This window comes from Gekko japonicus, unplaced genomic scaffold (assembly GCF_001447785.1).
Source record: "Gekko japonicus isolate JY-2015 unplaced genomic scaffold, Gekko_japonicus_V1.1 scaffold232, whole genome shotgun sequence".
Lineage (NCBI taxonomy): Eukaryota > Metazoa > Chordata > Lepidosauria > Squamata > Gekkonidae > Gekko > Gekko japonicus.
In genome coordinates this window covers 1,364,975-1,381,864 of record NW_015162481.1, presented here as the reverse complement: position 1 = coordinate 1,381,864, position 16,890 = coordinate 1,364,975, and the positions used below count along the sequence as shown (strand labels likewise).

The following is a 16,890-nucleotide window of genomic DNA, read 5'->3' as shown; positions in this document are numbered from 1 at the left end:
TTTCAAATAGTCTCTGTAATCCATTCCTTCTAGGATCAAACAATGAAGAATTTCTTAAGGTGTCAGCCCAAATAAACCCACTCACCAATAGGCTCCCCAAACCCTATCCAAGCGTCAAGTTGCATCCAAGTGTAAAGTTGTATCTGCATGGGGCTCAGAGAACAGTCTGGGAGCACCAGATGTTGCAGCATCGCTGGTACTAAGCAGCTGTGAATCCCATCAATTCTGTGGATTGGAGACCACAGGGAGCCTCATGCTAGAGTGGAAGGAAGTTGCATCTGCATGTCCGTTTCCCACACCATTGCTACCACAAACAAATGGATGCCCAACAGGCACCTGTGTGAATTCCCAGCTCATGACAACCCTTGCAATGGACCTCCTGCCATGTGGATGGAGTGAGATCAGATATGCATTGCACTTCTAATTCTCCTCTAAGTTACTTGGGTCGATCCTACTCCTATCCTACCACTCCACTGGTGGGAAAAACCACTTAAGTTGGAGAAAGACTCCTTAGTCTGGAAGAAGGCTCCTTGGAGGATGGCTGGGTCCACCCCACTGTTTGGAGAGGCTCTAAAATGGTTAGCAAACGACGAGTTAAACAGTGAGTTACCCTGCATTATCTCACATCCCCATGACATGCCTGTACATGGATCAAAAGCCAGTATCAAGGAACTTGGTTGAGATCAGCAAAGTATTTGGGACTGCAAATACCTCTGCGCCATCATTTCCTATTGCGTCACCCCTTTCCACTGGACTCAGATGACCTAAAGTTAATTACATTTTTTTATCTTTCCTCATTTTCAACAGATGTTTATTTCTCAAAGCATGTCCTTATACAGAGATTGGATTGGGTAGGTAAGATTTAATTTTATGTATCATTAGAGCAATGCTCTGTTTTCGATAGAGCTGTAGGGTTTTTTTAACCTTGCTGGGTGCATGCTGGGTCACTCTCTGGCAAGGACGTGTTTGGATCACCATCCAATGCCTCTAAAGACTCTTTGCATAGGTCATAGTCACAAGGCAGCTCCTTCCATTAGAGCCCTGGTTGTGTTTCACTGCCAACTCTTCAATCACCATTATTTGGTTACTGAAAGGATTAAAAGCATGAACTTGAAGTCCACTGAGTCCTACGCACTTTCTTGCAGCCCCAGTCTTCCATTTCTAGTATGGGGAAAAACAGATACTGGACTACCTTATAGAGTAACTGTAAAATCATAGTTTGGATCCAGAGTAAATTGGCCATTCCCACCCATCCCTCCTTCCTGCTGCAGAACCCACTCATATCATTCCTCGGGGGGGGGGTCCCCTCTCCCCCAGGAGCAGCATTTCATGGAGATAAACGCACTGCAATGGAAGGGGAGTGGCAGGGAAGTTCCATTCTGCTAATGGAAAATTTAGTCTGGATCCAACCCGATATATAACACTTTGTATAGTGCTCTGAAGTCTGCAAAGTGCTCCTCATACATGATGTATGTGACAAATTCTGAACAATGAGGAAAATTCTATATGAATACTTTCATTCAGTTTTCTCTCCCTCTCCCGTCTCAGCAGGGAATGATTAAAAAAATAACAACAGAACACCAGTTCAAAGAAAATGTTCTGCAATAACAGGATGACTCCAACAGAGATGTCTTGGAGTTTAATTTGACTGGGCCTTCCATCCCATGGACAAGAACTATTTCGGAATCTATTGTTAGTTACAGGACCAGTTATGAGTGAGCTGCATGACAGATCTACTGGGATGCCTGCAGAATTACTCCTGCAGATGCAAAACCTGTTGCCAAACCTGGCTCAAAACAAAACTCACCTGTGTACCAAAGACATGGAGTCAGATAAGGTAGCAGTGGAATCTTAGTATGCATGTGCTATAGATTGTGGAAACCACAGGCTGGATCCTGTGACTCCCTAGCACCAAGTCTTCCTCCAACAGAGAAGGATTACCTTCAGCAAAGATGAACTTTTTTCTATTCCAGGAAGCCCCACAAAATATAGTGGATGAAGGAGACCAAAGACCGGTGGTGGACAAGTGGTCAGGACAAAACAGGGCTGGAGATAGGGTTGCCAAACCCCCCAGTTTGCCAGGGGTCCCCCATTTTGGGGGGGGTTCTACCCGCTGCCGTCCAGATGGCCGGTGGGGGAAGCCCCACCCCCAACACCCACAGCCACCCATCTCTCTCCCTTTAAGTGTATGGAACCCGTGTTTCCTCCCAAGCTCAATCTCCGCAAGCTTGCAGGGAAATGCCAGCTTCGTGCTCTTAAAAGGGAAATGCGGCTGCTCTTAAAGGGGAAACGCCGGCTCCTGCATTTAAAAGGGAAACGCCGGCTCCTTTAAGTGCAGGGAACTGCCGTTTCTGGAGATCTGGCGCACGGGCGGGGGGGGGCGGATATCCCCAACGTGACGTCATCACGTCGGGGATGCCCCGCCCCCTCCAGGAACGCCCCCAAAGTCCCCCGCTGGGGGTGGAAGATGGACTTGGCAACCCCAGCTGGAGATGACACAAGTCTGATATGATGTATACTGTTTTATTGGTTTTACTGGCAATTGGGCCACTGTTGTAAGCCGCCCTGAGCCCGCTCACGGGGAGAGTGGGGTATAAATTGAATAAATAAATAAATAAGTCTTACCTAGCAGTGCTGCCATAGTTAACAAAACCACAACGTGCTTCACATCCCTTCTTTTATAGAAATACAGAAGAATGCAGAATGTTATTACTCCCAAGATCTAAAAAGAGAGAGCAAAACAGATAAAAAGCAAATGTTGCTGAAGGTGAAATCTCTAACAAGATGTCACACATTCATCTTTTGAACAGTTACAGTGGTGATTAGAGTAGCCACATCGTATGTCATTTGTCAAAAACTTATTCATCCTATAAACCTTTCCTAGGACTAAGAACAGTTATAATATCAGTCTGCTTTTACTCCCTTTTGGAAAGTCTAATTTGAGGTGGGTTTTTTCCCGTAAGCCTTTAAGATTTAAAATAAAATATCTGATCTTTTTTGCAGTCATAACCGTCAAGCAAAAAAGCATTCAACTTTAATAAGACTATAGTTTTTAAAACTAAAGAATCAACACAGTACATAGTGCTATAGTTAATAACAGTAAATGTGGATTGACTGCAATCATCCAACTGCAATGGGACTACTCCAGTGTAAGTGACTTGAAGATCACAGCAGACAAATGCCTCCTTTCAGCCCTGAAATACAGCTCATCTCCCTTTCTCTTTGCACCAAATTGCCTTCACTTGTTCTTCTCTGTCCACCTCCGTAATCAATAAAACCTGGGCGAAACTTACACTTCTTGTTCAAAACACCTGCAAAGCATTTGTAACTGTGCACTGCTTTTCAATCACTGCCTAGCCAACTACCTGTCAGAAGGCTACATAAAAGAAAAATATACCAGCAGAGCTTAATGACAGGGCAGGAGAGGCTGCTTTGCAAGACGTTTTACAGATGGGGAGGCCTTAACGCAGCACACAATCCAGGCTCGCTGCTTCATAGCTACAAGCAATGCTCCGGCAGGCACAGAATTTGCACCCCAAGCCACATTCCATACAGGCTACAGGTTGCCGCCATGCGGACACAAAGTGCTTAGAGTAGTGTTGCCAGGTTCCCTCGCCATTGTGGCGGGGGGATTTGGGGGCGTTCTGGGGGTGGGCGGGACATTGTTGGGTGATGTCATCACATTGGTGACATCGCGTGTGACGTTCTGGTTTGGGAGCAAAAACTCTATGCTTTTTTCTTCTTCAAAACCATTGAGTTTAGCCAAAAACCAAAATGTTGTATGCAATGTCACTAATGCAATGATGTCACGTCCCTATTGGGGGTGGGATTTCCCCCCACCAGCCAGCTGACCAGCAGCAGACTGCAACCCCCAAAAGCGGAGCAACCCCCGCTGGGACCTGTGGTCTGGCAACCCTAGCTTAGAGACTGGGGTGCGGCATGACAAGCCTTTAAAAAAAAAAAGATATTTAACCATGGGGAACCTGTTTTTCTTGTTCCGGACTTCATTTTAAAACATCAGCTGAGACCCAGTTTAGACTCACTGTGTGTGTTCAATCTGTAGGATTTGGGGAAAAGTCTTTAGTCTGGAAGGGGAACGTATGAACCCAGAATCAAGGGCAAACTGGCCCTTATGGCCACTGGAACTCTTCTTGGTGGCCTCATGGCCTCCCCCTCCACCTGGGCAGGGCGAGGCCAGGGAGGTAGGTGAAACCTGCCCCGCATGCTCAAGCCTTGCATAGGAAGGGGGAGGTATCAGTGTTTGCCAGTTCTGGATGGGGAAATACCTCGAGATTTAGGGGGTGGACCCTGGGAGGGCAGGGTCTGGAAAGGGGAATAACTTCAGCAGTTAACAATTTCACAGAGTCCACCCTTCGAAGCATCCATTTTCTCCAGGGGAACTGATGTCTATTGCCTGGAGATCAATTGAAACAGCCGGAGATATCCAGGCCCCTCCTGGAGGTTGGCACCCCTATGCTTCTCCCTCTCTCAAAGGGGCTGGGGTGAGACCCTTTTCCAGGGTCTCTGTTTTTTCTCTCCCAGTTTCCCCCTTCCCCTTATTCTCGCCCTAAGCAGTCTCTGACCTTCTTGGATCCTCCATGCAGAAGAGAGAATGGCGGCGCTGTTGTGGCTATGGGCCTCTTGCCAGTCTGGGATTCCATCAAATGTACAGCCTCAGAGGAGGTCTCTGCTTCTGAATCATGGGCCAAACCACACTGACAGGCATCAGGGTTACAGCCAGCGGAAGGGGAATTTTCACTCTGCCTTCCCTTCCCAGCTACTTCAAGAGCCAGGAGAGAAAAATATAGACATCCATATTGTGCCTGACTTTTCCCTCTCCCAGAGCTCAAAGCAGTATGAGGGTACCCTTTCCAATTGGGGAAATGGCACAAGGGGAATTCTCAGCCCCCCCCCTCCGCCCTTTCTCCAGAGTTGCCGTCTTAATTGAACTCCCTCCCATGGGTCCTTCTGGCAGCTAAAATTCACATTTGGGATCTGCTTTCGGATTCCTAGCGATTATGTGTGTTATGTGTGGTTCAGCCTTCAGGGTTGCTTTACACATTACATTTCTTAACACAGGTATTAATAACGGTATTACAGTGTCAAGTACAAGGTCACCCCAAGGGCTACAGTAATCCCTCCCCCATAAAGACGGTTTCTTCCTTCCTGCCTTATTTTCTCACTGCTCATTCTCCAGGCTCACTCATTTCAGAAAGTCACAACTGTGGCAATGACGAAACTTTCAGAGTTTGCGCCAACAACTCTTAATACGAAGAAATATGGACCAAGCAAGCGCTCTCCTCTGCATCAATTCTGTGCCACATTCATGCAAGCCCCCACCAAATTACCCCATTTGTAGAATGAAAAATATATTAGCAAGCAATCCATTTCCCCCCCTGAATAATTTTTCAAATAGACTTCACACTTTGGCTTCCAGAGGCAACAGAAAGATAATTAACTCTTGCAAAACAATTCACAGGTGTTTTTCTAGGCATCAAGATAATAGATTCTGGAAGGAAAGGGGGAGTTTGCAGCTTGTTGCTTTTTTTAAAAGAAAGGGTGATTTATGCAGATCTTTAACAGACATAAATCTCATTGTTATTTCTTGTAAGAATCAATTTTCTAAGCTAATCATGGTGTAATAACCCACAGTCACAGATGCATGAACATGTTCTCTCTCTCAGAAAAAAAGCTTGCTCTTAGTTTCTTAATCTTGCTTAGGAGAATGGTGGATTATGTGCATCTCCCTAGGCGGGAGAATAGAAATGCAAAGGCGTAGATAAAAAAGAACCCTCTCTGCATAAGCAAAAGTCACTTCTACCTGCAAAGAGAAGGTCACTAATTCTTGACATGTGCATCCCCCCATGTCCCCTGAAAACTGGGTTCAAAGAGTTAAGGCCTTTTGGGGAACACAGCGAGCTGCAGAGGCAGGGAGAGGAACTGGCAAAAAACAACTGCTACTCTCTCTGTGATTTGTTCTATGCTGAGCCATGGGCACCTGGCATTGCATTCTGGGTATTTATCTTGTGGTCAAACAATAATAATAAAATAACTGTGTACCGACAAGTCGCAACTGACTTCTGGCGACCTCTCATGGGGTTTTCAAGGCAAGAGATAAGCAGAGATGGTTTACCATTGCTTTCCTCTGCATGGCAACCCTAGCCTTCCTTGGTGGTCTCCCATCCAAGTACCAACTGTGGCCAACTTTGCTTAGGCTTCCGAGCTTTGATGAGATCAGGCTAGGCTGGGCTACTATTATTCAAACAATACAACTAAATTGATTTAAATCAACCAGTGACACAGGCTAATCAATATAAACAAGCAGTTAGTCCTTGTTATCCTGACTTCAGAATTCTGAACCAAGAGTCCCAGATTTCAAACTGTCCCTGATGGGCTTCCTGTCCCTGAGGTGCTCCTTCCCTAAGCAGATGGACACAGTGTTCCTTCAACAGAAGTCCTTCTTTGGAAACTGAAAGTTCTTCTGTAAACAGGAGTTTTGCCATGATTGGAAGACTCCCCGAAGAACAGGAAGGGCACGTTTGGATCCAGCCCATTTGCTCAAAGAAGAAGGAGGTCAAAGTTCCACTTCACACCTTTTTTCATTTCTCACAGAAAAATTAGGTCACCAGTAAACGTTCAGGGGGGAAAATGTCCAAGCAAGTGTTTAAGTGCTTTCCTGGATTACAGCCTAAAGCTTAGAAGGTGAGGAAAGGTCTTTCCCCCCTCTAACAAGCCTATGATTTCAAGACCTTTTAATTCACTGGGAATGAAATATCATTGGCTGTGTTGGCAGGGTGAAGAGCTGGCTTAAAACGTAGCTGCCCAGTAGAGATTTTGGCTGACATCACGTTCATAATCTCTTCACTGCGGTCAGGAAATGTGCTGCAGACTCCCCCCCATCCCAAGAACTGATCCCCCTCCTTTCCCTTTTTAGAGCTAACCATGGTACAATTCTCTATGTGCATTAAAGGTGCATATCTAGTTTGAAGTTAGTCATGGTTAGCATCAGTTCAGACATATCACTCACAAGACCACTGTCAGTTCTAGGAAGCAAAGGGCACATTGCACTCAGGAGGAAAGAAGGATGGACAAGAGAGTCTTTGGTCCCCCAGCTCATTCTCACAGCGCAATTCCCATGCAGAGTTTCTCCAGTCTAAAACCATGGAAGTCAAGGGATTGCACCGCCAGACAGTCAATGGTTATAGACTGCAATAGCTGCATAGGATTGCACTGCCTGACGCCTAATGCGCAAAACGACACTAAGCGGGTCTAATCAGGATCCTACTCAGGTCTATTCTATGGGACTTACTCCCAGGAAAGTGTTTTTGGGATTGCACCGCTATTCCGGTGTTACTGGAAATGTCAAAGTTCCCTGAACTTTAAACAACTGAACCACCATTATTAATCTGCTTTCCATGGCATCTAGCATATACTCACAAGTACAGAAATGGGTTTAACCTAGCCCTGACCTGAATAGCCCAGGCAAGCCTGATCTCATCAGATCTTGGAATCTAAGGAGCACTGACCCTGGCAAGTACAAGGATGGGAGACCTCCAAGAAATACCAGGGCCGGGAGGCAGAGGCAGGCAATAGCAAGCCACCTCTCTGAACATCCAAGCCCCACTAGGGGTCACCAGAAGTCAACCATGACTTCCAGGCATGCACGCACACACACACACAGATACTCACCAAAAAGAAAAAAAAGAAAATAAATGGATTTAACCAGGGCTCTAGTCGGGGGGGAGCTCTCAGGTACGGAGCTCCAGAAGAGAACCTCTAGGGGGCGGGGCGGTCACGTGGTGAAGCCCCGCCCCCTTCTTTACCCCGCCCTCTGCTTCGATCCTCATTCCGTTTGGGAATGAGGATGAAGCAGGAGGGTAAGTAGCCGGGCCTTCTGACACACTTCCGGTGATGTCAGGGGGTGTGGCCTTCTGTCACTTCCGGTGATGTCAGGGGGCGTGGCATATGCAAATAAGTTATGCTAATGAGTTATGCTAATGAGCTCCGGCAGCTCTTTTTCTACAACAAGACCCCTGGATTTAACCTAGCATTTCACCCTGCTGCCAACAACTATCTCTTGGTCAGTACACAAAAACACTTTTTCAGGCTAAATTGCAGGACATGAAAAATCAGTCCTCCCTAATCCCGACTCAGCTTGGGGCAGTGGTTAGAGTGGGAGTCCAGGATCTTGGAGGCTCAGGCTTAAATTCCCCACTCTGCCATGGAGGTTCACGCAGTGTTCTTCCGGCAGTGACCAATTCAGCCTGACCTCCCTCACAGGATAACTGTTGTTGTGAGGATAACATGGGAAACGGATGTGGTGGTCTCCTTTGGATCCCCACTGGGGAGAAAAGTGTGGTAGAAATATCTGAATAAACAAATCAGCCACTGTAGGTGTTAACTAATTTAGTAAAGTTGATTACATGTGAATTCTACATAACTACATCTCAACTTGTATTTCTGACATTTCACCACCCCTCGATCTAGCTGTTTCCCCCCCTCATAATCCTATAAATACATATTTGCTGAGAGAGGACTCACTAACAGGCTATCACAAACCAGGTCCTGGTCCACAAAAGCTTTTGCTAAAATAATAATGTGCAATCTCAAGGAGGCCACAGGACTTCTGTTTATGTTTGGCCTAAAAGTCTTTCTTGCTTTCCTAACCACCCATTCAAGCTTGGAGCTGCAGAGAGGTCATTTCGGGGGGGATCGCGGGGGATCGCAGTTCCCCCGGGTGAGGTGCAGGGGGGCGGGGCACATGACGAAGCCCCGCCCCTTCTTCCGGCCGCCCCCTTCTTCCAGCCTCATTCTGTTGCAGAAGGAGGAAGAAGCAGGAGGGTAAGTTGGCGTCCTCCCCCTCTGCCTGGCCGAGGCCACTCCATGTGGCCTCCGCAAGGACTCCCAGCCCCATCCAGGAGCTTCCCCGAGGTAGCTGTGTTAGTCTGTTGCTGCAAAATAGTCCAAGAGTTCAAATAGCACCTTTAAGACTAACAAATAGCACCTTTAAAACTAACCTTTAAGACTAAGACTAACTGAGTGGTGGGTGTGGCCTTATGACACACTTCTGGTGAGGGGGCGTGGCCTCACGACACACTTCCAGTGATGTCAGGGGGTGTGGCATATGCTAATGAGTTATGCTAATGAGTTCCCCTAGCTCTTTTTCTACGAAACGACCCCTGTGCTGTATTGGATTCCCACAGCTAAGAGCTCGGTCCTCAACAGAGTTACACTCTTCTACACCAATCGACTTCAATGGACTCAGAGAATTGCGTTTAGCTACTTCTCATACAACTCTCATACTGAAAATTCAGAATGGAGTGGAACAGATATGCTATATTTTACATAAAGCCAAGCCTCTGGTCACTTGAAGAATTTGAAAACATATTAATGCAAAATAACCCAGCAGACAGGATGGCACTACACAAATGCTGTTCTTCTTATGCTAGCCTGCATCATGTCCCATCTCAGCAAATCCAGCCTGGCTTTCTCCTGCTCCTTTCTATATTCGGCTTGGAGAGGCATCTTTGATTTCACTCTGTTTGACACAAGGAATGTGGAAAGAATAGCAGCTGAAGTGAGAATTGCAACATCCTCGACTGGGAGAGCAATCTGTCCCACAGAAAGCAACGTTGACTCTGTGCCTCGTGATGCAGATCAAGAGCATCTGAATTACAGATAGCAGATTATGAAGACTGGACTCACCACATAAATCAGGACCTGCCAGCTAACTAAATAACTCTGTATGCTTCTTGCTGTGGGTTCCTGGGCAACGTGAGGAGCAAATGTCACCAACAAAAATGTTCCTGCGATTATCAGAGTTCCACCTTGAAATAAACACATGGAGACAAACATGTTACTCTTTAAGCCATATGTTTAGAACATGGTACCAAGCTCTCTCTAGCATACGGCGGATGAATTTATACAACCAGTTTTTATGCAAAAATGTCACCGGCAAGAGACAGCTTTCTATCATTCTTCCACAGTCACTCCACCCCTTCAGGTTAATTTCCTATAGGTAAAGGTTTCCCTTGCTCGAAAGCCAGTCGAGTCCGACTCTAGGGTTGCGGTGCTCATCTCCGTTTCAAAGCTGAAGAGCCAGCGCTGTCCGAAGACGTTTCCGTGGTCATGTGGCCGGCATGACTAAACACCAAGGCGCACGGAACGCTGTTACCTTCCCACCGAAGTGGTACCTATTTATCTACTTGCAATTTCTTGCTTTTGAACTGCTAGGTTGGCAGGAGCTGGAACCAGAGACAGGAGTTCACTCCGTCTTGCGTCACCCAGGTCTTGAACTGCTGAACTACCGACCTTCCACAGCCTGCAGTTCAGCGTCTTAACCACTTGAGCCATCGCAGCTCCTTAATTTCCTATAGGAGAGGATTATTCCTGGTTATTACACAGGTGGGAGTTCACACAGGACATCTGTGCGGAAGCTCTGTGGCCAATGTTCATGCCTCTGCACTTGCGGCAGCAATTATTGTATTTATTTTACAAAATTTATACCATGCCTTTCTGACCTCATAAGGGCCACAAAGGCAGCTAACAAATTAAAAACGCACAAAATAAAACCACAACTTAAAAACCATTAAAACCAACAGAAACACATCATTAAAACAATTAAAATCAGAGCTAAAATGCACCTACAAAAAGACAAAAACAACAACTAAAACACTGGGCAGGAACTAAAACACTGGCCACAAACTCGCAAGGTGGCTTTTGGCAAGCCAATAAATCATAATAAAATTGTGTGGTTAGGCAACATTTTTTTTGTCCTGCTGACTTTTAAATTCCACCCAGAGCCACACAGTTTTGCTTGGTGAGTCATTAACAGTAGGGAGAGGGAGCGTGGAAAGAAAACTGTGGAAGGGAAAGCGTGTCCCTGGAAAGTGCCGCCCATAGCTAAATGCCACTGCAGGCGGTTCAGTTTTCTGCTGATTTCTGTTGTCTGGTGATCAGTTGTAATACTGGGAGATCTCCAGGCCCCATGTGGAGGTTGGCAACCCTACAAGCAAGGCACGTGCCTAGAGTCTCCAGCCCAAAGAGGTGCTATGCTAGGCACAGGCTGCTGTTCAACAGATAGGGAATGCAGTCTAGGAAACCAGGGAGATTCCTGCTCCCCTCCCCAGCCTACAAATCTCAGTAGTGGCTTCTGTTGCTGTGTTGTATACAGGGGTAGGGACAAGTGCTGATGCAAAAGAGGACAATTAGATCCATCCCAGTTGCCCCTTAGAGACCAACAAGATTTTTCAGGGCAGGAGCATTCAAGAGTCAAAGCTCTAAAGCGGACAATGTGCATTTGTGACACAGTGCGCTTGAATGTGTGAAGAGGCAATACATGCTTCTCCAAACGAGTGTGTCTTACTTTCTTTGCTGCTGCTGACATGCCAATTTAAACTTGGCAATGTGGTTTCACGTATCTTTTCTATTTAAAGGTTCCCCACTCCTACAGCCAATCATTTATATGGAACGTGAGATTCTGGGGTACGAAATACTGCACAAAACATCGGTGGGACATTACAGCTCACACCCTATTTGGGAGGGGGGGATGGCAGCATTCTGTATTTATGTGCTAACACAAGAGCTCCCAACAATCACCAGGATCTGCCATTGTACAGCTAACTCCAATGGAATGCAGCAAGACTGTTAAAAACCTTCACGGCAAAGACAAGCTCAGAGAAATAATATAAATCAGCACAGAGCTCTAGTTAAAACAATGTGCAGCATACAAGGCTGAAGGGGGAACACGATCAGCCGAGGGATGAATTCTCCATGTATCACTAGGATCAACAGACTCAATGTTACGGGGCTGCTGGAGCAGTACCGACTGTCTTTCCCCACAGCTGTGCAATGACAGCCATTACTCCCATAGGCACCGTCATCCCTTTGCTTATTTACAGGAATAGCCCAGATGTCCTTCTTCCCATGTTGCCCTGACTGAGGGGACACTTCAAACAGGGCATGTTTCCTAGAAGGAGAATTTTTTCATCGATAATGAAGTGTGCAAAGTATACTTTGAGACTGTAAAGTGTACATGCACTGAAAAGGAGTGGCTGGCTGTCTCTTGCCAGCATCTCCAGGTAAAAGGACCAGGTGGTAGGTGTGAAAGACCTCTGCCTGAGATCTTGGAGAGCCACTGCCAGTCTGAGTAGACTATACTGGCCTTGATGGACCAAGGGTCTGATAAAGTATAAGGCAGATTCATGTGTACCTTATCAGGAGCAACACATCTGTCTCAATCTTCTCCCTTCCCAGATACACTTGGTAGGCTTCAGATGCATTTTTTGGCTCTTTTTTTTTAAATTCAGGAGGGCATGCCCACACATGCCCCAGGGCATGCCTGTGCATTTTTTAAAAAAGAGTAATATTTAATGAGATCCACTACCCTCAGTGCACATAAGCAAGAGGACGGAGTTTCCACATGTTTCCACACAAGCAGAGGTCATTTCGGGGGGGAACGCGGGGGAACACAGTTCCCCCGAGTGAGGTGCAGGGGGGCGGGGCACATGATGAAGCCCCGCCCCCTGCTTCCGGCCACCCCGCTTCCAGCCCTCATTCAGCCAGGAGGAGGCAGGAGAAGAGGGAGGGTAAGTTGCTTCCTCCCCGCCTTTCCCCACCCCTGCCTGCCTGGGGCCAGGGAGGGCCTTGGCGGGGCTTCCTTGCACTCCTGCTGGCCTTGCAGGTCCACCGCCGGGTCCCTGATGTCAGGGGGTGTGGCATATGCTAATGAGTTATGCTAATGAGTTCCCCTAGCTCTTTTTCTACAAAATGACCCCTGCACACTAGGGCATAAAAAATATGCCCCCACCACAGGAGCAACAGCGAGCAGAGAGGGAACGGGCACACACACCCATCCCTGCTGCACTCCCTGCTCCTGCGGCCCTCCTCACCCACCTTTTCTCCATCACATCCACTCAAAAGCCATCTTATTTTAATCTCGCTCAAAGAAGGGGGGGGGAAACGTAGCAGCCAGATAAGTTGTGCCCACCCTGGGCACAATGTCATCTGGATGCTCTCAAATCCTGGCCCCAGGGGAGGGAGGGGGGCTTTCCTGTGTGGAAACAGCCTTGGTGAACGATGGGAACAGAGTGGGCTGAGCTGCCAGTGCAGTTGGTGGGCTTTTCTGCTGACTGCAGGGGCTGGTGGAAAGACACTCTCGCCAGCACTGCTTTTTACAAGTCCAGCTGAGCATTAGAAAGCACAGCCAGCTGCTGCGGGAATGAGCATCGTAACAAAATTCGAAAACCACCGTCATCTTAAATGTGTCAACAACATTTACGCATATGAATTATTACACAGAGAAGTCTTAAATACCAAAAACCAGCAATGCCTTATTGTCTTATGTAAAGCAACCCCAAATTTTGCTGGAATTAGTCTCATTCCTAATAAATAGAGGATGTCTTGATTTGTAGAAATATCTCTGAGGCAGCCAGGAAGTCTAGTGTTTTGTACAATAAAGATCATGTTTGCCAAAACATTGCTGAAATGCCTTTGGAAAAGGCTTGAATTAGTACAAAAGGAACAAATGGTTCCTTTTAAAAAGGGGGGCGGGAGTTGTGGACAATCTTCCAAATCAGAGCAACACAAGCAATTAGCTGATGCCATGTTTTGATGAGATTTCTACTATTGTCATACAAATATTATTTTCTGGTTTAAAACTGGCAGCAAAAAGATAAACATAAATAGAATTTGATCATTTTAAAACCATAATGTTCCTTCCTATAGCCATTAAGTGTTCACCGTACAGTTATGTTGAAGCTTGGTGAGGATGAAGAGTTTGAAAATACAATCTTCTCATTATGAAAACAATTCTAGACATGATGGGATCATTTTACTTACCTAATACACCTTCAGCCCTCGTGTTCTCTTTTTGAAACAAGACAGATATAAGTGCACTACCTGAGGGGGAAAATAATCTTTATTTAATAATGCAACCTATAATATATATATATATATTTAAAATGAGGTCAATTTAGGACGTGGACAAACTATCCAGACAACTGTGTGTTGGGTTCACCTACCTAAGTTCCATGGATACTTCCACAAGCCTAAAAGATTCATCACATTAGTCTAATGTAAGATCAGCAACTTTGAATACAAACGCATAATTTTCATCAAACGTTTGGTTCACCATTTGCTCACCTAACATCTCTCCTGTCTTGATCAAATCCAAATACAACATCATACCTTTTGATCCAGTGACTATATAACACCCTCAACTCATAACTACAGAAAACATTCAGTTTTGATCAGAGCAAAGTAACCCGAAAAGCAGCACTAAATTAGGTACAAAGATGCATGCAATAAAATCTCTTTAAAACAACACTGATATCAGTTGCTACATTCTGGTATAACCTGCACTGGAATTAAGCTCTTCATTTACTTTCACTCATAGTCTTTAAAAAATGAGGGCATCATTGATCATGGGACACTGGATATCAACTGGAAGGCTGTATTTAGCAAGTGAGTCCAAGCGAGATACAGGATTGGTTCCAGAGTGGAATAGCAATAACTATAATCCACCAGCATATGCTAGATAGGTTCTGTAGCCGTTCTCATTCTTGCAACTCCTCGCGTTAGAAAAGAAAATCTTTGGATTTAGTTCTACCATGATTACACACTGCAAGCAAGACCTTGTACACTGGCTATTTTTAAAGTGCCTATAGGTCTATAATGTATGGCTGCGAGAGTTATACCGTAAGGAAGGCTGAGCGCCGAAGAATAGATGCTTTTGAATTATGGTGCTGGAGAAAACTCTTGAGAGTCCCTTGGACTGCAAGGAGATCAAATCAGTCAATCCTAAAAGAAATCAACCCTGACTATTCCTTCGAAGGCCAGATACTGAAGCTGAAGCTCAAATACTTTGGCCACCAAATGAGAAGGGAGCACTCACTGGAGAAGACCCTGATGCTGGGAAAGATTGAAGGTCAAAGAAGACGGGGACGGCAAAGGATGAGATGGTTAGACAGTGTTATCGATGCAATGAACATGAAATTCAGCAAACTCCAGGGGATGGTGGAAGACAGGAGGGTCTGACGTGATATGGTCCATGGGGTCATGAAGAGTCGGACTCGACTGTGTGACTGAACAACAACAACAATAGGTCTATATACAGATCTCTCAGTATCTCATCTGGTTTTGGCCTTTGAGTAGTAGGTACTGAGGGAAAAAAACTCTTGCAGAGACCCTGGATAACCAATGGCTTACAGTACACAGTCCAGAGACAGATGGACCAATGACTTGACCTTGCATATGGTGGCTTTGTATGTTCATACGTTTCCCAGTAGTGTTCCACAGGAGTGATGTGTGCTGATTCCACACTGGGTTCCCCCCCTCAACTTCCTACTCTCAGCTGAAAAGAACATGGGCATCAGGATACTGCACTATCAGAAGTCTTCTGCCTTTAAAAACCATAAGGACTAGCATTATGGCCACCGCAAGGATACTACTGAAAATGGTCTTATTGTGGTGAGTCATTCCTGTTCCTTTCATACTGAGTATGAACATTCATTTGCACCAACACCTCATTAATTTAGTTTCTACACCCCAATCAATCCATGGTTCTGAAATCCTCTCAAAAATGCACCTTCACGTCAAAAGTACTACATATTACAGCTGTGGGATAGTCACTTTTGGCAGCATCTGTGTGGCAACAGCAATGCAGGTTCTGTCACTAAGTCCATCCTGGATGTGAATTTTTTATATTAATGATTCCTAGCAAGAAGGGCCTTAATTCAAGAAATTGCCAGCGCTTCGGTTGTTCTTAATTTTTTTAAAAAAAATCATTCTGCCAATGACCCAAAGAAGCAGCCAATGGGGGGAAATGACATGTATACCAGAAAGCACACAGATGGTTCCTTGAATTACAAAACATTTATTAAAATCAGTGTCTGTTTCAAATGCTGTCAAGGGATTAAACAGAGACAAACAGCAGCCTGTACAGTTGCTTCATCAGCAGGCAGCTTCCTCCCAAGGAAATACAATTTTTCTCCCCCTATAAATAGTTTAAATGTAACTGCAAAGAAGAGCTCCAGAAGAAGAAGAAGAAGAACAACAACAACAACTCGGAAGTTCAGCCATTTGAAATGTATGGTAGACCTAGTCACATCATAGTTTAATACTGGCGATTCCCAGTCACCAGAACTTAAATGCAATAGCCTGGTACCAATATAGTATATGAACTAGTACTAAGAATCTTGAAACATTGCCTTCAGTACTTCAAGATTGTGTTGAATCAACAACAACAGACGAACCTGATGAAGAATACGCAAACGGAATGATTACTAGAACACTGTTGTTTGTCTTAGTTGTTTTTGTAATAAGTATATTAGATTAGGACCTTGTGCCTAAGATAAGACCTTATTATTGGCTGTAAACATTTCTACAGAAGTGACATCATTCTGAATGTACTGTTGAGCTTCATGGTTAATGCTTAAGTTGTATTTGTGTTAATGAATCATTCTAAAATACATTAATAATTCATATTTAGCATAATATAAAAACAGAAAAAATTGTACAATTATACACAGTGATTTAGTGTTTTACTTAGTCACAAATACTGTGGTCCGGTTTGTTGTGAATATGCAGTAAGGGCAAAATTAACAACCTATTTGAGAAACAGGTCTATTATGAAATTTGAGGACAGATGGAGTGTGTATTATGCTAGCAGAAGGCTATCATATACAATTGTATAGTAATGAAATAGAAGTGGAATTAAAATTTGTTCCAAATGTAATATCTCGAATACAAATGGGTTCTCTATATGAGATATACAATAGACTTTCTTTTACACCGTGATATACTACTTATCTATACTACTTATCTACTTATCTATTATCTATACTACTTATCTATTAAAGGTTTTAATGAATATGTAGAAGTGGTGAAAAT

The 16,890-nt window shown here is 45.0% G+C and overlaps 1 protein-coding gene across 1 annotated transcript in view; it reads right to left on the bottom strand.

Moving 5' to 3' along the window:
* Nucleotides 1–16,890, bottom strand: part of NIPAL2 (NIPA like domain containing 2) — a 132,921-nt gene that overhangs the window by 20,408 nt on the left and 95,623 nt on the right. The window contains exons 5-7 of the mRNA XM_015405854.1: nt 13,840–13,899; nt 9,706–9,827; nt 2,626–2,722 (exon numbers count right to left, since the gene is read on the bottom strand). Coding sequence (XP_015261340.1) covers nt 2,626–2,722; nt 9,706–9,827; nt 13,840–13,899 — 279 coding nt within the window. The remainder of the gene's footprint in view (nt 1–2,625; nt 2,723–9,705; nt 9,828–13,839; nt 13,900–16,890) is intronic.